Source organism: Gorilla gorilla, chromosome 17 (assembly GCF_029281585.2).
Source record: "Gorilla gorilla gorilla isolate KB3781 chromosome 17, NHGRI_mGorGor1-v2.1_pri, whole genome shotgun sequence".
NCBI classification, from domain to species: Eukaryota; Metazoa; Chordata; class Mammalia; order Primates; family Hominidae; genus Gorilla; species Gorilla gorilla.
This window is the reverse complement of record NC_073241.2, coordinates 75,462,200-75,487,466: the sequence shown is the minus strand read 5'-3', so window position 1 is coordinate 75,487,466 and position 25,267 is coordinate 75,462,200. Positions and strand designations below refer to the sequence as shown.

Genomic DNA, 25,267 nt, shown 5'->3' with positions numbered 1-25,267 from the left:
AGTTTGTGGCACTGGGGGATGTAAGGACTTCTTTACAAGAGTCTTCCCAAAGCACGTATTATATGATGCAATAAAATACATTCTCCAACATCACAGAAAACATGAGCTTCACAGAACTCTCAATAATGGCTAATGGCATGGCATCAAAGTACATGGCTCTAAAAACAATTCTAGCAAGAGCTAAAATAATTCGGCCTATGTACCAGCTCTTGAATGTTCTGATTTAAAAGGCTGAATTGTAGAATACCTAGGAGTTAACATAGAATAAACAGAGTTGCAATGAGTACAAATTCTCATTTACCCTCTAAAGGGTATTTTTATTTAAATATATTGTGATCTGATACAAAATTATTTCCCATATTTTAAAAAAAAATCTACACAACACCTAATCTAAACTAAACCAATGTAAATAAAATAAAATTTTGGCTCATGCCTGTAATCCCAGCACTTTGGGAGGCCAAGGTGGGCGGATCACAAGGTCAAGAGATCAAGACCATCCTGGCCAACATGGTTGAAACCCCATCTCTACTAAAAATACAAAAATTAGCTGGGCATGGCGGCGTGCCTGTAGTCCCAGCTACTCAGGAGGCTGAGGATAGAGAATTGCTTGAACTCAGAAAGCAGAGGTTTCAGTGAGTCGAGATCGCGCCACTGCACTCCAGGAGCCAGGCGACAGAGGGAGATTCTGTCTCAAAAAAAAGAAAAGAAAAGAAAAGAAAATTTTACATGCAACTCTCTTCTCCCTTTACTCAACCCAATGCTTCAAGGTTATTGAGAAATCTTGTACCTTTTTTTTTTTGAGATGGAGTCTCGCTCTGTTACCCAGGCTAGAGTGCAATGGCGCAATCTCGGCTCACTGCAGCCTCCGCCTCCCGGGTTCAAGCAATTCTCCTGCTTCAACCTCCCGAGTAGCTGGGATTACAGGCACGCGCCACCACACCTGGCTAATTTTTGTAGTTTTAGTAGAGATGGGGTTTCGTCACGTTGGCCAGGCTGGTCTCAAACTCCTGGCCTCAGGTGATCAGCCCACCTTGGCCTCCCCAAAGTGCTGGGATTACAGGCTTAAGCCACCACACCTGGCCAAATCCTGTACTTTCATACTCCTGTCACCCTTGAGTGTAAACCTTTTGGAAGCTACAGACAGTCTCAAACCAAGGCTTACAATTTTTATACCTTCTGACCCTGTAAACCCATCCCTAATAATTTACTCTTTAGCCTTTAAACAAGCAAAATGTTATATCCAAAGATATTCATTACAGTGCTATGTAGCAACTTGGAAAAATGTATACTAACATAAAGTATTACACATAACACTATAAAAATATGTAGATTCTGAGTAAAGCTGTGAAAAATAATCAAGTTTGAATATGATTGTGGGTCTTTTTCATAATTCTTTAGTACTATTTTTACCTTTTATTCTTTGACTGAAAATGATGCATATATGTGAAAATTTTTTAATGCTTAGAATGGCTCCTAGCTAAACCAGTGATTGAGATTATATATCACAGTTTGCGTGGGTTTGTAATCCAGATTATGTGGCACTGGCAGTGGGCACATATCTGGACCCTATAAGCACACAAAAGGTGGCATTCACCAGATAAAACCCTGTTTTATTAAATCTAGGGAGGCTGCTTAAATGGAATTGGTTAAGTCTTGCTTTCGTAAACCTAGACTCTTGCTCTGATCCCCAATACCTTGCTTGTGGCCAAGTCTTCATCCAAGTTCTACTTCAATGTTTTAGTTATTCCTATCCTCATGCACACTGTTCCAACTGTACTGCTAAGGAAGAATATAAAATCACAGACTCTCTTCTTTATAGCCTTCAACTTTTCCATATTCAATAATTCAAACAGTCTTTACTGTTTATTTGTTTGTACCTACAATAAATACTTGTGACATGCTATGCACTGTGCTAAGTGCTAGAAATACTATGGGGAACAAGGCAGGCATAGTCTCTACCCTCAATGAACCTGCGATATATGCAGAGATAATAAAAAGCAATCTATTGCACCATGGCTTGAAAACTGCTCTGATAGGGAACATTCACCAGACTTGAGGGTAATCAGGGAAGCTGGGTTCTCAAGGAAGAGTACGCACAGATGAGAGGAAGTGGCATACAGAACATTCTGTTGTCCTTTAAGGTATAAAAGTTTGGTGAGATTTGGGGGTAACAGTCAAAAGAGTAATAAGAAACAAGGCTACCAAAGTCAGCAGGTCAGATCATGGTAAGCTGTCTGGACTTAGCTTTGAGAAGTAGGAAGCCACTGAACGATTTAAGCAGAGGGTAAGCAGAGGGGTGACGTCATCTGGTTTTGCATTTTAAAGAATTTCCTTTCAGAGTATAGAAATGAAACTGATAGCAAGCAGGACAGGAAGTACTGGAGGCAACAAAACCAGTTAGACTGCTGCAGCTTCCTGGGTGAGAAATGACTGTGGCTGAACTAGGAAAAAAAACAATGGAAAATACTGTGTGTGTGTGTGTGTGTGTGTGTGTGTACGAATGGAGGGTTAGTAATGTTGGGAATTAGGTAAATGAAAGAACATAGAAAGTCAAAAATGATGCTTAGGTTTCTGACTTAGGTAAATGGATAGAGTTACAGTGCCATTCAGTGCACTAATAAAAGCTGAGGGTGGTTGCTCAGGGCATGATGATTATGTGCCTTTAATATGTCCAATAAGCAGTTCACATAACTTTTCACATAAATAATGAGTGTTCATGATAGCAGGACTTGCAAGCAAAGACAGACTAAGACAGGTGCCACGAATGTTTCATAAATGAGTGAAACTATCACGGAGTAAGCAGATGACAGTCAATGGTACAACTGGTACTGTTCTAAAGCTCAGGTCAGAGGTCTAAAGAGGAAATACAGACTTGTTAAATCCTCAGCAATAGATGAGAGAATAAACATCATCCTGAAGAGTAAAAGTGGTCTAGAAAACACAACCCAAGTATTGATGAACATAAATAATTAAGAGATGGGGTGGGGCGAGGGGGGTGGGGAATTAGGCGTGGTGGTGTGCAACTACAGACTCAGCAACTCGGGAAACTGAGACAGAAGGATTGCTTGAGCCCAGGGGGTCAAGGCTGCAGTGTGCCATGATTGCACCACTGCACTCCAGCCTGGGAGAAAGCCAATATAGCAAAGCAATCTGAAGAATAATGAAAGGGAAGGAAGAGCAAGCACAGTTTAAGAAGTTTGGCTATGGAGGAAAAGGAGATAGGATGGTACTGAGTAAGGAATATGGGCTTGAGGGAAGGGTGTGTGTATGTATGTGTATATACATAGTTTTTAACAATGAGAGAGACCTGTTCATATTCCAAAAGGGCAGAGAATAGGTTTGACAGCAGAAAGCTGAGGTAATCTGGATTTTGAAGAATGTGGCAAGGCCATCTGCAGAGTAGGTGTGGGCAGGTGCAGAAAAGCGAAGTAGCCACTACGAAGAAAGAATGCAAGGCCGGGCGCGGTGGCTCAAGCCTGTAATCCCAGCACTTTGGGAGGCCGAGGCGGGTGGATCACGAGGTCAGGAGATCGAGACCATTCTGACTAACACAGTGAAACCGCGTCTCTACTAAAAATACAAAAAAAAATTAGCCGGGTGTGGTGGCGGGCGCCTGTAGTCCCAGCTGCTCAGGAGGCTGAGGCAGGAGAATGGCGTGAACCTGGGAGGCAGAGCTTGCAGTGAGCTGAGATGGCGCCGCTGCACTCCAGGCTGGGTGACAGAGCAAGACTCCGTCTCAAAAAAAATAATAAAAAAGAATGCTGCCTAAAGAAAAGGGGGAGTTTCTGGGAAGCGCTGAGAGCCTGGATGAAGCTGCAGACTAGGAAATTAAGGCAACCTTTAACTCTGTGACAAAGTGATTTTCTCCAGCTATGCTTAGCATGGGGGATATAGGCTCAAAGTGTGCATCCAGGGATCAGACTCTGCCAGGTAAGTACTACAGGAAAGTCAACTCTACAAGTGACATTGGCAAAGGACAGCTGGGCCTATATAGGCTTGATAGTGAAGGACATGAAGCTGGGAGAGGACTGATAAAGGGATGGGGGATTGGTCCAATGAAGTAGAAAAGTAGTGTGGTGGAAGTAGCTGCATAAGAGTATAGAGGCCAGGCGCAGTGGCTCACGCCTGTAATCCCACCACTTTGGGAGGCCAAGGCAGGCAGATCATGAGGTCAAGAGATGCAGACCATCCTAGCCAACACAGTGAAACCCCATCTCTACTAAAAATACAAAAATTAGCTGGGTGTGGTGGCACATGCCTGTAGTCCCAGCTACTCCGGATGCTGAGGCAGGAGAATCGCTTGAACCCAGGAGGCGGAGGTTTCAGTAGTGAGCCAAGATCGTGCCACTGCACTCCAGCCTGGTGACAGAGCAAGACTCCGTCTCAAAAAAACAAACAAACAAACAAACAAAAAGAGTATAGAAAAGCCTACGTGGAAAAGGAAAAAGCAGTAAGGAGGGGTAGAAGGAAAACCAGTGGTCATGAGAAGTAAAACACTATACTTTCATCCTCTTAGCTACCTACAAAATATAAGCACCTGGGATCATCCATTTTTTGCCATCTTATTCCCAACTCTGTTGTCTTCCTTTGCTCCAGCCACCCACTGCTCACCCTCCTACAACTTTTACCTTCTGGAATGCCAACTCCATGGTAAAATACACTGAACTTTCTCTCCACCTCCTTGTGGAAACCTGACTGACGTTCCTGAAGACGTTGTCTCCCCTGCAGTCTTCTGAAGAGGAAGCTGCTCTTAACCCCCAATGCTGGGATGCAGATCACTTATAAATTACTCATCTCCATCCTCATGTACCAACACCAGCAGGCAGTGCCTTCCAGGAGGTTACCGTTTCACTGCCATCTACTGACTCCATGACTGTTACTCATTCATGAAACAGTCCTGGCACCTATGTTAGTCTCTCTCTACTTACAAGTCCTGCTATCATGAATACTCATTATTTATGTGAAAAACCACCTCAAAACTGTCTGTGCCTACTCACTAAGAAGCAAGAAGCTGGGCTGGGCTCCATGGCTCACACCTGTAATCCCAGCACTTAGGGAGGCCGAGGCAGGCAGATCACTTGAGGTCGGGTGTTTGAGACCAAGCCTGGCCAACATGGCAAAACCCCGTCTCTACTAAAAATACAAAAATTAGGCAGATATGGTGGTACGCCCCTGTAGTCCCAGCTACTCAGAAGGCTGAGACAGAAGAAGTGCTTGAATCCAGGAGGCCGAGATTGCAGTGAGGTGAATTATACCACTGCACTCCAGCCAGGATGACAGAGCGAGATGCCATCTCAATCAATCAATAAGCAACCAAGCAAGGAGCTGAGCTCCAAGAGGTACTAAAAGCCACTTGTGGCAGACTCACAGTAAGGGGTTCAGCCTGTTGGGATCCTAAAAATAAATAAATGAAATTAATTAAACCAAATTAAAAAGGCAGACTGTAGACAGGCAGGGTCACTATAACCAAACTCTTCCTCCTTGATCACTCAATGCTTTTAAACAATGGTAATTAAGAAAATACAACAAGAATATGATGGAATTAGTTAATTCTTAGTATCTCTTTGCTCGGTTCCTGTAACCATCGTTCTAATTTATAATTCTACCCTCTCTAGCAGGAATGTTTTGTGAAATATCTGTCATCAATATTTCTGAATAACCAGTCTTCACTGACTAGGACCCCGCCATCCGCACCTTACTACCTCCAATAGCCTTATTCCAGAGCTAGAAATGTCATCACTTTATTTTTTATGAAACGAAAAGTTACTATGCTACTTTTGTTAATTTTATACTGTCTTTTAAAAAAAAAACAAGGTACCATCACCAATATTTCAGATTCTTCTAACTTTATTCATTCATTATGGATCTAGAAACTAGTAATATTCCTTCCACATTGTTAGATAATCCAAACAATTCTGGTAGTGCAATTTTTGCCATAAAAATTGCAATCCAAACCTGCTGGTATTTAACATGGTTACAAAACCCAGATGATATGCTAAAACTGGTCACTTAAAATTGGGGTCTGCTTTTTTTTTTTTTTTTTTTGAAATGGAGTTTTGCTCTTGTTGCTCAGGCTGGAGTGCAAAGATGTGATCTCAGCTCACTGCAACCTCCACCTCCTGGGTTCAAGCGATTCTCCCACCTCAGCCTCCTGAGTAGGTGGGATTACAGGCATGCACCACCACACCAGGCTAATTTTGTATTTTAGTAGAGACGGGGTTTGGCCATGTTGGTAAGGCTGGTCTCGAACTCCTGACCTCAGGTAATCTACCCGCCTCGGCCTCCCAAAGTGCTGGGATTACAGGTGTGAGCCTCCGCGCCTAGCCTAGGGTCTGCTCTTATAGGCCCTGGCCTGGGGTCTGCTCTTATCTGTAATGCTTGGTCAATATATTAGTGCAAGATAAGAGGCATGAGAAAGTGATGGGGGTGCTAAATATAGACTGCCTGGTGAATGTTAACAACTCCTAGACTAATAGTGTGAGACATTTGCCAAATTTCCTGTCAGAGCCTTAGATAAATTGTGCCACACAGAAAACAAATCAGCTAGGACCCACACCAAGGCAATGAGATGCCGTGCTCTACAAGAGACACCAAAGGCATTCTGGGATGCCTCTGCCTCTTCTTTCTTCTATTTCAGAGCCAGGACCATTAGTCCTTTTCTGTCACTGTAACCCTCTTCAGCATGCCACACATTCCTTTGGGAGCTCCAGTATAGAACCTGACATTCTCTGGCCTTTGGGCCTTTTCTGCTCTGCCCCTCCCCACCCCGCCTCAACCCCCTTGGAGGACTTCACAGGATTCCAATGGCAGAACAGTGCCTAAAGCATACAGAAAAGTGAGCCAAAGATGCTATGAGGTTCTTCAAACACTGTCAGTGGTAGTAATCTTTTCCAGTTCTAAGACAAGAACAAGCCCTGTAGAGAAAAATGTAAATACCACAATTACCATATATTAAACTGAAAATAAAGCAGAGCACTTATATTTAGCTATTGTGACAGCTGGCTGTCTCTGTGTAGGTCTCTGCCTGTGTAGGTCTTTGGAAAGATAACTTCTTTCACTATATGAGAAAATTCTAAATTTTGTCCTCCCACTAGACCTTTTCAACAAGAAAGGGTAAGAAAAAGTTACCAAGATAAGGTAGTTACCAAAATAGGGTAAGAAAAAGAAGCACAGAAAAAGTAGTAACTAAATTATCATGGAAAACAGTTTCTTTCTGTCTTTAAAGGAAATAATCCAGCTACTTTTTAAACTGTAAATCCACTGGGTAAGAACTAGGCCTGAGCTTTGCAACACACTGAAGAGAAAGTAATACTACATACGGTATGACAGTCGCATGCTAGGCATAAAAAAATAAAATAAAATAAATAAGTCACTACTCATTTAGCTTTAAAAACAGCAAATTACTACTTTTAGTTCTTTTTTTTTTTTTTTTTTTTTTTTTTATTGAGACAGAGTCTCACTCTGTCGCCCAGGCTGGAGAGAGGTGGCGCAATCTCGGCTCACTGCAACCTCCACCTGCCGGGATCAAGCAATTCTCCTGCCTCAGCCTCCCAAATAGCTGCGACTACAGGAGCCCACGCCACCGTGCCCGGCTAATTTTTGTATTTTTTTTAGTATAGATGGGGTTTCACCATATTGGACAGGCTGGTCTCGAACTCCTGACCTCATGATCTGCCCACCTCGGATTCCCAAAATGCCAGGATTATAGGCGTGAGCCACAGCACTCAGCCTACTTTTAGTTCCTTAAAGAGCATGTTAAACAACCTTAAAAAGTGAAGGAAGAGGGCTGGACATGGTAGCTTACGCCTGAAATTCCAGCACTTTGAGATGCAGAGGTGGGCAGATTACTTGAGATCAGGAGGGCGAGACCAGCCTGGCCATCATGGTGAAACCCCATCTCTACTAAAAATACAAAAAAATTAACGGGGCGTGGTGACGGGTACCTGTAATCCCAGCTACTGGATAGGCTGAGGCAGGAGAATCACTTGAACGAGGAGGCAGATGCTGCAATGAGCGGAGACTGCCACCGCATCCAGCCTGAGCAACAGAGCTGGAATCCATCTCCAACAACAACAAAAAAAAGAGTGAAGGAAGAGCTCAAAAATCTAAAATCTGGCTGGGTGTGGTGGCTCATGCCTGTAATCTTAGCACTTCGGGAGGCCAAGACAGGCGGATCACTGGAGGTCAGGAATTCGAGACCAGTCTGGCCAACATGGTAAACCCTGTCTCTACTAAAAATACAAAAATTAGCCAGGCGCGGTGGCACACACCTGTAATCCCAGCTACTTGGGAGGCTGAGGCACGAAAATTACTTGAACCCGGGAGGCAGAGGTTGCAGTGAGCCCAGAATGTGCCATTGTACTCCAGCCTGGGGGACTGGAGACTCCCTCTAAAAAAAAAAAAAATCTAAAATCTTACCATCAATTTGATGCAGATAAACATGAAGAACATGACCGTACTTCATCTCCTTCACTATACTGATTCAGAAACATGGCCATTCTGGTCTAATTATTAAAAACCCTACACTAGGAACAGGAAACCCAGGATTCATTTCTCTGTACTGCCACCATGTTAGGGACAAATCAAGATTACCATCCCTATTGTAAGGATGGGGGAAATGCTCAGAGCCTACCTTCTTGACAAGAAGGCTGATGGAAAAGATAAGGTATTTAAAGTTTTAACTTCCCAGGGAAAAAAATCCTAAATAAGTTCAGTTTACCACAGCTATAAGCCTTCCTCACCAAGACTTCTGCTTCTTCTTGCCCCAACTACATTTGTTTGCAGTGAGCCCTTACTAGTAACAAAAATGAAGCCATTTTCAGATATATTAATACAGTTTCCTAAACATGCTGGATACAAGAGTTACCTGAGGCTATTATTAAAAAGAGATTCCCAGAAACCATTTCAGATTTATTGACAGAATCATCAGGAGAAACCTAGGAGTGTGAATATTTATAAACACACTGGGTAATTTCTACACTCTGGCAAAATTTAAGAAGTACTTGTAGCAAGAGCAACTCGTTGCAGTGCAAGAGAGTAATTAGAAATCCAGTGACTGAGCCACTAATCACTTCTTTACTCAGTCTACTTCAGCATATTAACATAATGCTGGTTAGCATTTCTGAGGGCCTACTATGTGCTGTCCTCTGTAGTAAACTCACTGTATTTCACTCAGTGGTAACAATAACCTTTTGGAGTAGATACTATAAAGGTTGTGCCCCAGTTTTGTAGATAGGGAAAACTGAGGCTTTATATAATTTACCTGAGGGCATGCAGTTTCTAAGTGGCCACTGGTTCAAAATCACCCACTACAGTGTTCAATTCCAGCATCAACTTAAAAAAAGCAAACACATGGTAAGAATTGAAATGGAAAATTTAGGTCTTTTGTTGATCAGTAGCTTCTCTAATTTCAACTTACTTTCTAATCCCTGCATGTGATTCAAGTCTTTTGCCTAGGTTAAAACTAAAACTAAATATATATTTTGGATGCAAGATAATCATCTAATTGCTTGGAAAAAGGCAACCTACTCTATCTTTAGTGCGTACCTATGTGATCCTAAATGGGATGGGGCTCTGGACCTGGGTTGAGATGCTGCTGTTGATTAAAGTGAACCCCTGAATAGTCTGCTCAATAACTAGGCTTGCTATTTTGTTGTGAAGGGGAAAGACAGGACCCAGATTAACCATTAAAATTTTAACTTACACTCACACCATAAGAATGACCATCTGACTAATAGTCCAAGTCTCAAAACTATTAACTGGCTCCTAAGCATAAATTCTATTAATATTTTATTGAGACACTGTAAGCACATTCAAATATCTTCACAAGATGAGTTCCACTATGATAATCACATCAAGACTACAGTATTATTTTTATTTATTACCCACATACCAGTATTGTCAGATTTAAGAAAAAAAAAATGCCTTTGAAAGAGCCAATAAGCTTCATAACAAAATGTCATGGGGATCTGCTGAGCAGTGGTGACTGCATCCTATGATATACAGAAACCTACACAAAATTTATAGTCCAATATGCACAAATGCTTTCTCTATATATTAATTATATCCTAGAAAAATTATCATATACATATACCAAAAAACACATAAAGAAATGTTAAGAGCAGTATCACTTAAAATAGCACCCTAAATGTCCAACAAGAGAATGGGTAAATTGTGATATATTCATATAGTGGAATACTAAATAGCAGTGGAAAATAAATGAACTAGAGCCACACATAACAACAACAAAACTCATAAAATGTTTAACTAAAAAAGCACATTTCAAATGATTACCTTCAATGTGATACCAATTAGTTTTAAAAACATGCTTATTTAGATATATAACAAATGTAGTACAAATATATAAAGAAATACACAGGAATACCACACATTAAATATCCAATTTAGGATAGCTTTGGCGTGGGAAGGGCAAAGGGAAGGAAAACATCTGAAGCCACAGTTGTTTTCCTCCTCACATACTGTTACCACGTTTTATTTCTTAAAAAGAATGGTGGTAGTTTCTTAAGAGTGATTTTTAAATAGTCAGGCTAACAATTACTTGAATCTGAAAATGTGAATGCCATCCCAAAAGCTAAACTTTAATGATATTTTAAAACCGCAAACTTTGCATTATTCGGTCAAGTCATAAGAAATGGCTGATTTGTTGTAGGTCAAAAAGTCAAATATTAACAATTCCATACGGTTCAACCTAATATTAAGAATTCTGCATATGAAGAGCAAAACGTTGGTAATCATTCATTTTTTACCCCAAAACTTTACCATAAAATGGTCTATATTTAACGGCAAGACTAAGAAAACAGAGAAATAAAACTGAAGTGGAATGGACGACTTAATTGCCAAAGGATGAAAAACAAAGATAAACCATCTAATATACAAATTACAAGGCTGGGTGCAGTGGTTCACGCCTGTAATCCCAGCACTTTGGGAGGCCAAGGCAGGCGGATCATCTGAGGTCAGGAGTTCCAGAGCAGCCTGGCTAACATGGTAAAACCCCATTTCTACAAAAAATTAGCCAGGCGTGGTGGTGCGCGCCTGTAATCCCAGCTACTCAGGAGCCTGAGGCAGGAGAATCGCTTGAACCCAGGAGGCAGAGGTTGCAGTGAGCTGAGATCGCGCCATTGCACTCTGGCTTGGGCAACAAGAGCGAAACTCCATCTCAAATAAATAAATTAAATAAATAAATAACTTAGAAACACATATTGTACAAAATGTGGCCAAACTACTTTCCACTGATATAAAGCATTATTACTTCTTTTTTATTTTTTGGGGGGATACAGTCTAGTTTTGTCACCCAGGCTGGAGTGCAGTGGCACAATCTTAGCTCACTGCAACCTCTGCCTCCCAGGTTCAAGCAATTCCACAGCTGAGATTACAGGCGCCCACCACCACGCCCACCACCACACCCATCACGCCCAGCTAATTTTTGTATTGTTAGTAGAGACGGGGTTTCACCATGCTGGTCAGACTGGTCTTGAACTCCTGACCTCAAGTGATCCTCCCACGTTGGCCTCCCAAAGTGCTGGGCTTACAGACGTGAGCCACCGTGCCCAGAAGCATTATTACTTCTTTTCAAAGTATTTGTATTAATACATATTAATAAATCCTTAAAAGACACTTGTTGGGCAAAACAAGGATTTATACATATAAAAACTGAAGTCCAGAGGAGAAACAACTGGTCCAAGGACAAACAGGCAGCAGTTACCAGTCAAAAAAAATCAAAACTAAATCCAGGTTCAGTTCCAAAATTAGCTACAGTAAATCAATCAGGTCAACAAACAAGTGATTTTTCTGTAATTCCAATCAAAGATTATAAAAGGAATAATTTAAGACAACAACAATCAATGGAGTTCTGTCTCAATATAAAAAGTTCTAAACTATAACTCTTTTTTTGTAAAACTCATTTTTCATAAAAATAACTTTAGGTAGTGATTAAACTATTAGATTAACTCATAAAACCAATGCATTTATAAATTAACTAGAAAACTATAATCTTTCAGCAACACTAAAGAAATTATACACTGCATAAGCAGTCTCTCAATCCCCTTCTCTTCTTAAATGTTCAGTGCTAGTACTTTCACAACAACAACAAAACAAGGTTTAAATTAGAATGCTGAAAGAAAGTTTTGAAGAAAATATTGAAGACGACTTGGAGGTATTGTGAAAGTTTTTCAAAGGTAACAGCAGTGGATTTTTTAGTGAATAAATACCACCTTAAAGAATAATCACAAAACTAAAAAAATGTAAGACAGGGACAGAGATTTTTTTTCCTGAGCTAACAGAGACAGAAACTAAAAGAAAGGAGTTAGAAAAGACAAATGAGAACTTACTGACGAGGAATTAACAGGGTCACTCCACAGCAAGAAGCACAAGAAACAGCGGCAGCGCTGTGTATGAACAGCCAGCCCCACAGGGAGAGATTCAACAATTCCCTATCCAAGCTGCAAGGTCACTACCCAGAATTAAAGTGAGAGAAAGAACTGGCCAAAGAATATGAGCATATCTGGGTCATCTTTGCAAATATTGGGCATTTTTAATCCAAGAAATATGCCTACTGAAACCTACCAATACCTACAATTAATGTCTTAAATGCTCTTATTTGTACTTCCTTCTGAGTAGGAAAGATGAATGACAAGCTATCAAATTGTTTCACGTATAAATGGCAGCCTGGATAGTCACAACCAATCATTCAATGCCAGATGTCTCTGGTATGACCTGTTCTCATCAGGGTCCACTACAAGGAAAACAGCTCCAGGACACATGCATATTACACCGTTAGAGAAGGGGAATGGGGAAGACCAACCTGCCTCTGCATTCAGCTCCTCTAGAAGCCCGCTGGTCCTCCAGGTAGCTCCTGTGTCCTGGCCGCCTACAGAATTACTGTGCTCTTGAACTACTGCAGCCGCCAATAAATTGTCCACATTTACCACTTCTGGGTCAGAGTTGGTGTCAGACATATCATAATGAGCTACAACTGGAGGTCCATCTAGGGAGGAAAGAAAATGTATACTTGTATCTAACGTGTGGGGTGAAAAACACTTCTGAAACTAGTAAGAGCCCTCTAATGTCAGTTGCCTTCATTATTCTATCTCATCAGAAAAGCTGCACTTTATAGATCTAATATTTTGTACAAAATGTGAAAGTGAAAAAGATAATCCAAGCTTACAAAGATGATGGACACATTTTGGAAGGAGGAAAAGGAGTGTTACTATGAAGAACAGAAGACAAGACTATACTCAACAATGTTACACTGAATTCCTGTCATACTTTTAAAGAGCAAGATTAAGAAAAAAAGGATGACTCCACAGAGAAAGTGGAACTGATTTCTTAAAGGAAAAAACTGACGCAAATTATTAAAACCCAATTTATATTTTTTAAAAGAATGAATCTAGTTCTTTCTCTTACTGGGTAATATAAAAAGTCTCTAGTAGATTCAGAAAAGAAAATCAAATGTATTTTCCTATGTCCTAAAGAAATAAGGTTAACACTAGAGCTCTGTTTGACTAACATATCTATTTCCAGTAAAGTCCTTTTATAAAAACAGGGATGTTATACACTTTATGACATTCTGTAAAAAGAGAATACAACAAATCCATTTTCAGGATTTTGCTTTGGATATCTTATGAGGGATATTTCTATTTCCTTTTCCTTAAGAAAGACAACCAGCTCATACTCCAACTAAACAATATGCAATCTTATGGGTGATTTTACAAGAAAATATTAAAGTTCTTACTGGAAGAGGACCCTTCCACCCTCAAATCCCCCTAACTGGCTGAAAAAGGCAGCTGAGTTTCAAAGTAAATTAATTACACTGCAGCAATTCATGCTAAAATAAGTCAATATTCATGCTTGTAGAATAGATACATGCTTTAAAATGCTAATTCTACCCCTTTTTTTAAGAAAAACATTAACAGCAAAAAGCAAACATAAAGTTTTCCTTCAAGTAAGAAATCCCTCTACTACCCCTATTTTAATATAAAGCAGAAATAAAGGAATGCTGTTTTCTCCCCCAAAGGCTATTTATGAAGCGCAAGCAAACTATTTCCATTAAGGTTTTTAAGATATCATCCAACAAATGAATATTAAACACACCTATTTTATGAAACTCTTGACTATGAAGGAATGCATCTGTGCCAATGAATCATAAAAATGTAACACAATGAAGTATTACTATTTTAATACAAATATCCATTGTGTCAATTGTCACTGAACAAAAACACACTTTGGGTAGTGATCCCTTAAAACTAAACTACCAAACCACAGGTTTATGTAGTAATATTTTTTAAATAAAAAATGACCAAACATAAAAGTAAATGAGTTGTTAGGTGCCACTGTATAAAGAACAGACATGTCACAATATGAAATTCTGACGATCATGACAACTTTAGTTGACTACTTAAAAATAATTTCCAGATCCCCTTAAGGGGTAAATCAAGTTCAATGACCATAAAATTCAACAGTGTGGCCTTGGTATCAGTTGGTAATTGATTTTAGTTTAAATAGCAAGAAAATGATTCATGTTTGAGGTTTTTCTTTTCTAAAAAAAGAAAAGAAAGCTGCAATATTCAATGGCGTTCTCGTCAGAGTTCAAAATGATTATTATGGAATCAAGATACTGTGTGATGTCCAAATACTTGGATGCAGAAGATATAAGGGCCAAGTACAATATTGACTATTTGACCATATGTTCTATTTTTTAAGGGCTTTTTTTAGGTGTTTGTAGTAAGTTATTTTAGTGAGTTATTTTAAAATTTATATGACTAATACCATTCAGAGCCTCTTGCCCTCATATTCTCCACCCCTACCCCCAAATTGAGGCAACAGGTCAACAGTCAAGTCAAAATTGTACCACTCCTACATGTATAATCATGCAAAAAAGTATAAGTGTATACATGCAGAGTGACATCACCTACCCATGAAAATAACTCGTCTGAAAGTCTTCATCAGTAGGAAATACAAGCATAAACTTGTTATCTGGCTTCATTCTTGTTTCTTCCATATTTCCAAACAGCACACCTTATAACTTAGCTTAAATTTAGTATTCATCATAAACAGAGACAGCAATATTTTCATATATTACACTTAAAATTGAAAATAAATTATGATCACTGTCATTTTTCATTTCCAATATATTCAAACAATGACAAGTCAATACTATATAAACTTCAGTAAAATAATGAAATGGTTGTCTTTCCAACTTTGTCTTCCAACAAGAAGCCACAATTAAGGATCTTGTGTTCCAAGGTCATTTTACACTATCATTAGGAAACCAAAATTAAGTAAGATTTGTTTAAAGCACTTGGGGCCAGGTGTGCTGGCTCACGCCTGTAATCCAAGTACTTAAGAGGCCAAGGCAGGTGGATCACTTGAGATCAGAAGTTTGAGACCAGCCTGGCCATCACAGTGAAACCCCATCTCTACTAAAAATACAAAAAATTAGCTGAGTGTGGTGGCGCACGGCTGTAATCCCAGCTACTTGGGAGGTTGAGGCACGAGAATCGCTTGAACCTGAGAGGCAGAGGTAGCAGTGAGCCGAGATCGTGCCACTGAACTCCAGCCTGGGCAACAGAGCAAGGCTCTGCCTCAAAAAAAAAAAAAAAAAAAAAAAAAAAAGCACTTGGCCTCAGGATTTGCACTCTGAGCTACTATACAAATATTAGCTAACTTATGGTAACAATTTGTGACATTCTTTTAAAATGTGATTCTTGCTATACAGAAGTAAATGACAGGTAAGATTCTGCAGTTATTTTATCTGCTTTTTAAAAGAAATATCTCTTGAAGGGAAAAAAAAAATCACTAGGGAGGAACTAGGAAAATTCAGCACATTATTAACAGAAGCTGACTGAGCACGGTGGCTCACACCTATAACCCCAGCACTTTGGGAGGCTGATGCAGGTGAATCACTTGAGGTCAGGAGTTTGAGACCAGCCTGACCAACATGGTAAAACCCCGTCTCTACTAAAATTACAAAAATTAGCCGGGTGTGGTGGTGCGTGCCTGTAATCCCAGCTACTTGGGAGGCTGAGGCAGGAGAATCACTTGAACCCAGGAGGCGGAGGTTGCAGTGAGCTGAGATCACACCACTGTACTCCAGTGTGGCCAACAGAGCAAGATTCCATCGCAAAAAACAAACAACAACAACAACAACAACAAAAAACAGAAGCTGCTATCTATTTGACTCTATCAGTTCATTATAGGATAGAATAAACATGGGGATACTGCCCTTGCTCTGACATGATTATTCCTCTATGCTACTAAAACAACTGCATTGCTACAAAGAGACTGTTTCGACTTTCAAAAACATCAAAGTAATTACTTCAAATAAAGTTATACATGAAAACATTTCCAATTTAAGATTCAGTCATTAACATAGGCACATTCCATGCTTACAACATTTAAGTTATCCAAGCTGCACATTCTCCCATCTGCCAGCTCTGATGTCTGTCACAATCTTAAAACATAAATTTCTAATATTGAACTTACTGGTTTTTCTACAATCATTAAAAGCATCTTTCTATAGAGGTAAATGTAACACATCTGTGTTAAATAATTAATAACCATTCAATCTGTGGTTAACTCAGGTGCTATTTCTCCTCCTGATCAAATTCTTTTGAAATGTTTGCTGTTACAATCACAACACAAGAAAAGTTAAAGGTCAAAAACCCACCAATGGCTGGGCACAGTGCCTCATGCCTATAATCCCAGCACTTTGGGAGGACGAGGCAGGAGGACTGCTTGAGCCCAGGAGTTCGAGACTAGCCTGGGCAACACAGCAAAACCCCATTTCTATTATTAAAAAATAATAACGATAAAATAAAATTTTAGAATTTTTTAAAAATCTACCAACTACTTTTTATTTAAAAACATCAAGTCATCCATTTTATGCTAGAAATGGGTTTGTACTGTCTCACTAAGCTTCTATCCTATAATAAATAGGTTCGAACTTTTCAAATACCGAAATATAGATGTATCTGTTGTCACATATTCCTGATACAGTGAGGTCTACCCTCTTATGACCTTAAGCCTTCTTCGTTGTTGCCATCAAATGTTTAATTTTACGAATTAGTCTCCTTTTCAAGTATGTTCTAAATCTCATTAGAAAATATGAATCACAAAAACAAATCAAAACAAAACCTAACTTTTCCTTTACTGTTTATCCCATGACAAATTCCCCTTTCCAGGTTTGACAATCAGAAGCACAGGATTTTAAAACTAAACAAACACTACTATCATTTTACAGATGAAAATTTGAGTCCTAATTAGGTGAAACCACAATAGACTATACTTGTTCTCATTGTTGAAGGAAAGAAGCATATACAGGATGAGACTGGTAGCAGCATAGGAAGTACAGATTTTTGGCAGCAGACACAAGTTAAATCCCTGCCTACTCTCTCTTAGCTACATGACCCTGGTAAACTATTTCACTCCTCAGTGTCTTCACGGAGTTATGGTGAGGGTTAAAGAAGACGTTAACAAAGAACACAAAAGCAATTTAAATATTGGTCCACTGCCCTACCTTTCCATTATACTTAGCACCTGCCCTATTTTGTTGTTTGTTTGCTTACTTTTGCATGTATACTCTGCTGTACACCACTGGCATGCAAGAAGCTCTGAGGAACATCAGTGCCTAGGCCAGTGCCTTATGTTGGTCATAGATGAACCCAACTCGGTAAGTAAATGCTTTGGCTAGGATTCATAGTTGAATAAGGTCATCACAAATGTGACTTTTGTATTTTTGTTTGAAGTGAAATGTCAGCTTGCGTGTATTCATAGAAAAATGTTTCAAAGCCAAATGGAAATTGCTCTGGATTAATCTATATTTAGCATCATCTTGCCTACAAGAGCACCTCCACTAACACAAGTGTTGTCACTCTCTCATTATGAATTCTAACTAAATCTAGGAAACAGGAATAATTCTTGTAACCCAGAGACACATGGGACTATCATTCCCCCTTCCTCTTCTATTGCTAAGTCTAAGGCACAAGGAAAGGTGGGGCAATGGACAAATACATGGTTGGCCCCTTTGACCCCCATTTCAATGTCTATGCAGCCATAGTAATATACAATAAAGCGTAGAGGAAATTCCCTTCCTCCTCTTTGCCATACCTAATCTTGCCAATCTCCTCACCAAGAGAAGAAAAAAAATCTGTCTTGTTGCTGTCAAAAGACCCTATCACAGGCCCTTTGATGGCCTAGGCCCGGTTCTGTTATCCACACAACACCAAGAGAAAGAAGGAAGGGGTAAACATCATACTTAGCCTCAATCCAGACAATGAAAAGCAAAAAATCTTACACCTTATCTAGCCAAGGAATCTAAATAGGGGGAATAAGGTGTGGGCATGAGGGACTGAGGGAAAGAGGCAAACCTCAAGAGCTACAGAAGGAAATTTGCATTTTAATACTCAAGACCTACTCAAGAAAAAAAAAAGCAGTTTTATTACACATCAGAATATTTACCAAGATGAAAATGTATATTTACAAATGAGGCCGGGCACAGTGGCTCACGCCTGTAATCCAGCACTTTGGGAGGCCGAGGTGGGTGGATCACTTGAGATCTGGAGTTCGAGACCAGCCTGGGCAACATAATGAAACCCCCGTCTCTACTAAAAATACAGAAATTAGCCCAGCAGAGTGGCATACGCCTGCAGTCCCAGCTACTCGGGAGGCTGAGGCAGGAGAATCACTTGAACCTGGGAGGCAGAGGTTGCAGTAAGCCAAGATTGCGCCACTGCACTCCAGCCTGGGCAACAGAGCAAGACTCCATCTCAAAAAAGAAAGATAAAAAATAGTAATAAAAATACCAATCATCGCTTCTCGGCCTTTTGACTAAGATCAAGTGTAAAAATATCAATCAAGAAAATAGAAAATACATGCAGAATAATTTGAAAAGAAAGCAGTCATTTTCAAAACATCTCTTAGAAAAGAATTTCATCAACAAAAGATAAAAATCTATAAAGGGCCATTTCCAGAAAAAAGCCTTAAATACCAAAAACTACATGTGTATTATTTTCTTCAGAATAACATCAGAAAATTATTTCAGTAAAAGGAAAAATGTCTAAGATAGGGCTACATGGAAATGAAATGCAGCAATATGCACTGAAACTTTGTTTCGGAATTAAGTCGTTTTTAAAATAAAACCAAATGAATGTATTTTGTACTTTTTCCATTATACTCAATTATTAAAAATTTAAACTTTTTATTATAAAGTTTCCAAGATGAAAATAAGATTTTAAGGATTACATTTATCCTTATACTGGTAAACGTTACATCATTTTGTCCACCCAGGAAAGCTATTTATGATATTCATGAAGGGTTTACCATTTTGAAAAGATCAAAAGAGGTAAAAGCAAAGATCCAAGATTATCAGAGTAATGGAAAAGCTGATCAAAAGAAAAATAATTTAATGTGTCACCACTAACTATAAAGTTATGAAGCCTCTGATTCAAGTGGGGTTATTTGGAAGATAACTCAGGTAATTCATCTGGATATTTAAGAGAAGCTATAAATACAGAAATGAGGCACCTGAAGAGGTCACCATCTTTCAATTTATCTATTTCAGGGACAAATCCATGACCTACTGCTTTGAGGATTTAGATCCACAGATAAAAAAACTAAAATATCTGTACTACATACAGCAAGAAAGAGCACAAAATTTAGATATATTAGCCACATCCCTATGTCTATGTACCCTGCTAAAGAGTCATCCATTCCACATTCTAGCCTTTTCATTTCTCCTTGAATCAGTCTAAATTTTGCTATTTTTCCAAATATTCATCAATTTTTAATAGGACAGTTTAGTAGGACATATAGTTTAAAGAAAAAGAATCTTGACTTTTTATGTTCACAGTGGTATTCTTTTTTTCAATTACCAAAAAAACTAAAAATAATCCGCCAAATGTGCAAAATCTATTGTTATATTAACTAGAAACTAATACCATTTATTTCATTACAGAAAAGCAAGTTTCTTGATTCAGGAACACCTAATGTGAATTAACTGGTAGGGAACCACATAACCCCATCCTCAACAGAGTAACAGGAAACATTTCTTTTTCAAAATTTTTATTCATCTAGGTTACATGTCAAATGCACAGTGAGGTAAAGGATATTAAGAAAATGCAATAAAATAAAAACAGTAATTTCATAACATTCTTCCCAAATCTTAAAGTTATATTAAGAATAAGACTTAATTGCCATAGAATACACTTCTTTGTGGATTATTCCTTCACTTTTTATGACGTCTTCTATTTTACACTGTGGTAATTTAATACAACATGAGAATATCTACTCAATACTAGCAAACTAACAGTTTGGTTGCAACTTCCACTAACTTTCCTAAACTTCAGAGGAAATAAAAATAGAAATCAGGGGGAAAAATGAGTAAACAAACTTGGAAGTTATTCCCTGTTACTTACAACTCACAATCTCGTAACTTCTAAACAAATTAAAATGACATGTTTTTTATCTGTACTAGGATTAAGGGCATATGGTATTTTTGAAGAGGATTTTGAGAAAAAAATTTACTGAAATTGTTTTGACACTGTATTTTCTGACATGTGGCATTCCACGAAATCTTTTTCATTGCACCCTCACTGTACTATTTAAATAATTTTTTAAAAGGAGAGATGAAAATCAATATAAGCTAAATAAAATATAAAAGGTACAATTAATTTAAAAGGCTACCTTTTTGTAAGATAACTTGCCTATAATTTGCTATTTTAAACAAATGATAACACAAAGCCTGTTTGCCATCTTTCTTATAACATTCATGTAACTGTATACCTTTAGGCAAAGTCAGCTATATGTTAAAAATAAAAATTACCAGTAATATCAATTTAGGGTACTTTGCTTAAAAAAGAATTCACTATATTGTTTCTTTCATTAACAAGCAGACTTAATACACTTTAAATCATTCTGCATACAACTTTTAAGAAATAAATCAGACTGAGCGCTGTGGCAGCACTTTGGGGGGCCAAGGCAGATGGACCACCTGAGGTCAGGAGTTCCAGGCCAACATGGTGAAACCCTATCTCTACTAAAAATACAGAAAATTAGCCGGGCATGGTGGCAGGCGCCTATAATCCCAGCTACTCGGGTAGCTGAGGCAGGAGAATCACTTGAACCTGGGAGGTGGAGGTTGCAGTGAGCCGAGATCATGCCATTGCACTCCAGCCTGGGCAACAAGAGCAAAACTCTGTCTCAAAAAAAAACAAAAAACAAAAAAAAGAAAAATCGTATGTAAATTGAGATATACCTAGACCCAGAGACTCTTGCTGTTAAATCTTAGTAACAGCAGGGAATGACAAAAGCAATACTCAAAATAAATTAGTTACTGTATATTCTTCTATTCGGTCTGCTAGTGAGATTAAAAAAAAAAAAAAAAGCCCCAAACCTTTAATCATTTTTAAAAAGACATTTTTTCTCAAGCTTAATTACCATAACTAGGTTTATATGTAGGCAACTTTTATTTTCTTACATACCTTTAGGAAGCAATAAACAGGTATTATATTAATAATCTGAATCCATTCGAAATCACTGTAGCAACTGTACAGTTATCTGCCTCCAGCCATTTGTCAAGTCTAACATTAATGAAATTCAGTTACTTCAGAATTCTGAAGATGGGTACACACATGCATACACATATCCCTGAAACTAGGCTAATTTCTCTTAGTAAAAATCCAAACAAACAAAAAACAGATAACACTTTCCCTTGGAGCCCTCCAAATAATTTGTATGCTACTCCTAATTTTTAAAAAAGTTAAAACTTCATGTAAAATATTAAGCCTTAAGATTTTAACTTGACCTTGTTGGGCTCTAAATTAAAATTTCATGTGGGCTTTAAAAATTATGCTCAATTTTAATAATGCACAAAAAGTACAGATCAATATGATTAAGAGAGTTATTATTGTCTAATAAGTGGCTCAAATAACCAGATCACTCTAATCTGCTGGTTAAATTCTCTTAAGATGATTAGATATCTAATGTCCTAGGACTGAGCTAGCACACACTAGGCAGAAAGCAGGCTGTAGCTAGATTATCAAAAAACACATTTACCTTTAGTGAGAGGATAATGGCCTCTTAAATGCCAACTAAAAAGAAACACTAAAAGGAAGTATCAACATGTAACAACCAGTAATAAAATTATAACTGTGGTAGTTAAAACTATAATTTGTTTCCTAACATTTCTCAAGTTATTTTTTAACAACATTCCGCGATTTTTTAAATGAAGTAACTTTTTTAAAAGTCTGCAGCTTAATCCTTTTAATTCTCTCCCATGAAAACAAGAGAAAAAAATTATCTGATAGATTAGACAAAGGGAAAATTCCATATGCACATATTAGAGAGATGCAATAGTCCGGATATGGGATTTTATTCTTAAATAAAAAAGCATTTCAACCATTTCTGGATTAGTGTTGTAGGTTGAAAGAGATTTCTTTCCAGCATTAACCCTTCATAGAGTACAAATAAATACAAACAGGACATGGTCCTTAACCTTCTTAAAATTCTAGGAAAATTAAGGGAATTCAGAGGAAATGAAGGGAGGACCACTAGGGACTTAAACAATAGCTACATAAAAATGCCGTCATGTAATCCAAAAGTAATTCCCACTTACTACTATTATTAGTACTATACATGTAATCTTGAGAATACAGACTGCCTCAGGGAAAGAGAATGCAATAACCTACACTAGTCATGTAAAAAATGTACATATTAAAACTACTTCACAGGCCAGGCGCGGTGCCTCACGCCTGTAATCCCAGCACTTTGGGAGGCTGAGGCAGGCAGATCACCTGAGGTCAGGAGTTTGAAACCAGCCTGGCCAGTATGGTGAAACCCCATCCCTACTAAAAATACAAAAATTAGCCGGGCCAGTCGTGGGCACCTGTAATCCCAGCAACTCAGTAGGCTGAGGCAGGAGAATCGCTTGAACCCAGGAAGTGGAGGTTCAGTGAGCCAAGATCGTGCCATTGCACTATAGCCTGGGCGACAAAGCGAGACTCTGTCTCAAAAACAAACAAACAAACAAAAAACACTACTTCACAAGGCGAGGCGTGGTGGCTCGTACCTGTAATCCCAGCACTTTGGGAGGCCGAGGCGGGGGGATCCCTTGAGCTTAGGAGTTTAAGACCAGCCTGGGCAACATAGCAAGACCCCACCTTTGAAAAAAATAAGAAAATTAGCCAGACATGGTGGCACACATTTGTGGTCCCAGCTACTAGGGAAGATCACTTGAGCCTGGGAGGTTGAGGCTGCAGTGAGCCGTGATCGTGCCACTGCGCTCCAGCCTGGGCAATAGAGCGAGACCTCATCTCAAAAAAATTAAAAAAACAACACCAGCACTTTGGGAGGCCGAGGCAGGCGGATCATGATGTCAGGAGATCGAGACCATCCTGGCTACAGTGAAACCCTGTCTCTACTAAAAATACAAAAAATTAGCCGGGCGTGGTGGCAGGCACCTGTAGTCCCAGCTACTCAGGAGGCTGAGGCAGGAGAATGGCATGAACCCGGGAGACAGAGCTTGCAGTGAGCTGAGATCGCGCCACTGCACTCCAGCCTGGGCGACAGAGCGAGACTCCGTCTCAAAAAACAACAAGTACTTACCATATTGACACTTTTTTAAATGTCTGTAATATAAAAACAAAGTATGTTGAAAGGGGAATTTTTTAATTGCGCTACCTGGAAAAGGTGTAACCATTTTAAAGCAAAACCTATTTTTTTTTTCAAAACAACACTCCTTCAGACAGCAACGTATTACCTTCAAAGCACTCTGAAAAAACTGAAAATCAAGATAAAAATTTTTCGTATATATGCTTCTGTTATAAATTATTCCTAAACTCTCCAAACCACAGAATGTCAAATTTTACTTTAGGAAAAATTTTTAATATTTTGGTATAGGTTCTAAGAATTTAATCAGTGTATTCTGGCATTCCTTATCTTTCTGCCAAAACTTCTTTTTCTTCCTTTCCTCAAAATTTTGTAGAAAAGGCTTTCCAAAATTATTAGTGTTCAACACTTTTTCAAATATTCAAAATGTTATTCTTACCTTGAATATAACTATTAATACCTATGTTTTAGGCCAGGTGCGAATCCCACAGAATCTCAGCACTTTGAGAGGCCAAGGTGTGCAGATCCCTGAAGCCCAGGCATCTGAGGCCAGCCTGAACAACATAACAGAACCCCGTCTCTATAAAATATATAAAAATTAGCCAGGTGCTAGTCCCACCTATTTGGGAGGCTGAGGCGGGAGGATTACTTGAGCCTGGGAGGCAGAGGTTACAGTGAGACGAGATGGCACCTCTGCACTCCAGCGAAGATGACAGAGTGAGACCCTATCTCCCAAAAAAAAAAAAAGGCTACCTATGTTTGTTAATTCCATTCCACTGAAATTTTTTTCTTAAAGGCAAAAAAAAATCTACAGAGCTCTTGCCTGATTATTCAATAACAATAAAAATAAGAATGGATCCAGTCAATACAATACTAGCAATAAGTTGTCTATGTTATTCTTAAAAGATTAACCTTTTCTATCTTAAAATGCATTTCAAAGCATGCTTAATATATTAATTATCGTATCATAAAACAAAAAAGAAGCCTGTTAAGTGCTTGAAGCAGTTTACACATGCATAGAAAAGTAGTCCTTAACATGATGAAATTAAATTAATATTTTCTTACATCTAAAAATCCATGTCTAATAAAAATCTGGGATTCCAGGAAGAAGGTGAAGGCAGAACTTCCCTGAAAACACCTAAACTTCAAGTAAAGACTGTAGATTCATTAAAATTCAGTCAGTCATCCAAAACCAATATGCTCTTCCTGTTGATGTAAAACTTAATTTTAAAAAAAATCTGTTTGAGGAAATAGTTAACCAATGTTGCACTATAATTTCAGAGGGAAACCCATCAGTTATAATAAACTCATATGTTTTATACTGAAAAATCATACTAACATTATTTATTGTAAGTTGCTTGGTGTTCAAACCTTACCTCTACTGGTCAAATATTAAGTTCAGAAAATCTAAAAATCATTACACACAAAAAAAAAGAGATTGGCCAGGCACAGTGGCTCACGCCTATAATCCCAGCACTTTGGGAGGCTGAGGCAGGCAGATCACCTGAGGTTGGGAGTTTAAGACCGGCCTGACCAACATGGAGAAACCCCATCTCTACTAAAAATACAAAAATTAGCCAGGCATGGTAGCACATGCTTGTAATCCCAACCACTTAGGAGGCTGAGGCAGGAGAATCACTTGAACCTG

At 38.7% G+C, this 25,267-nt stretch overlaps 1 protein-coding gene across 6 annotated transcripts in view; it reads right to left on the bottom strand.

The window, feature by feature from the left end:
* The window catches only part of ARK2N (arkadia (RNF111) N-terminal like PKA signaling regulator 2N), a 91,272-nt gene that overhangs the window by 14,012 nt on the left and 51,993 nt on the right, over positions 1 to 25,267 (bottom strand). For 3 of the 6 annotated variants that reach the window (XM_031003766.3, XM_031003765.3, XM_063699190.1), the window contains exon 3: positions 12,821 to 13,003. The exons of the other annotated variants lie outside the window; for them this stretch is intronic. In XM_031003766.3, the coding sequence (XP_030859626.1) occupies positions 12,821 to 13,003 (183 nt within the window). The remainder of the gene's footprint in view (positions 1 to 12,820; positions 13,004 to 25,267) is intronic. 6 annotated transcript variants of the gene reach the window in all.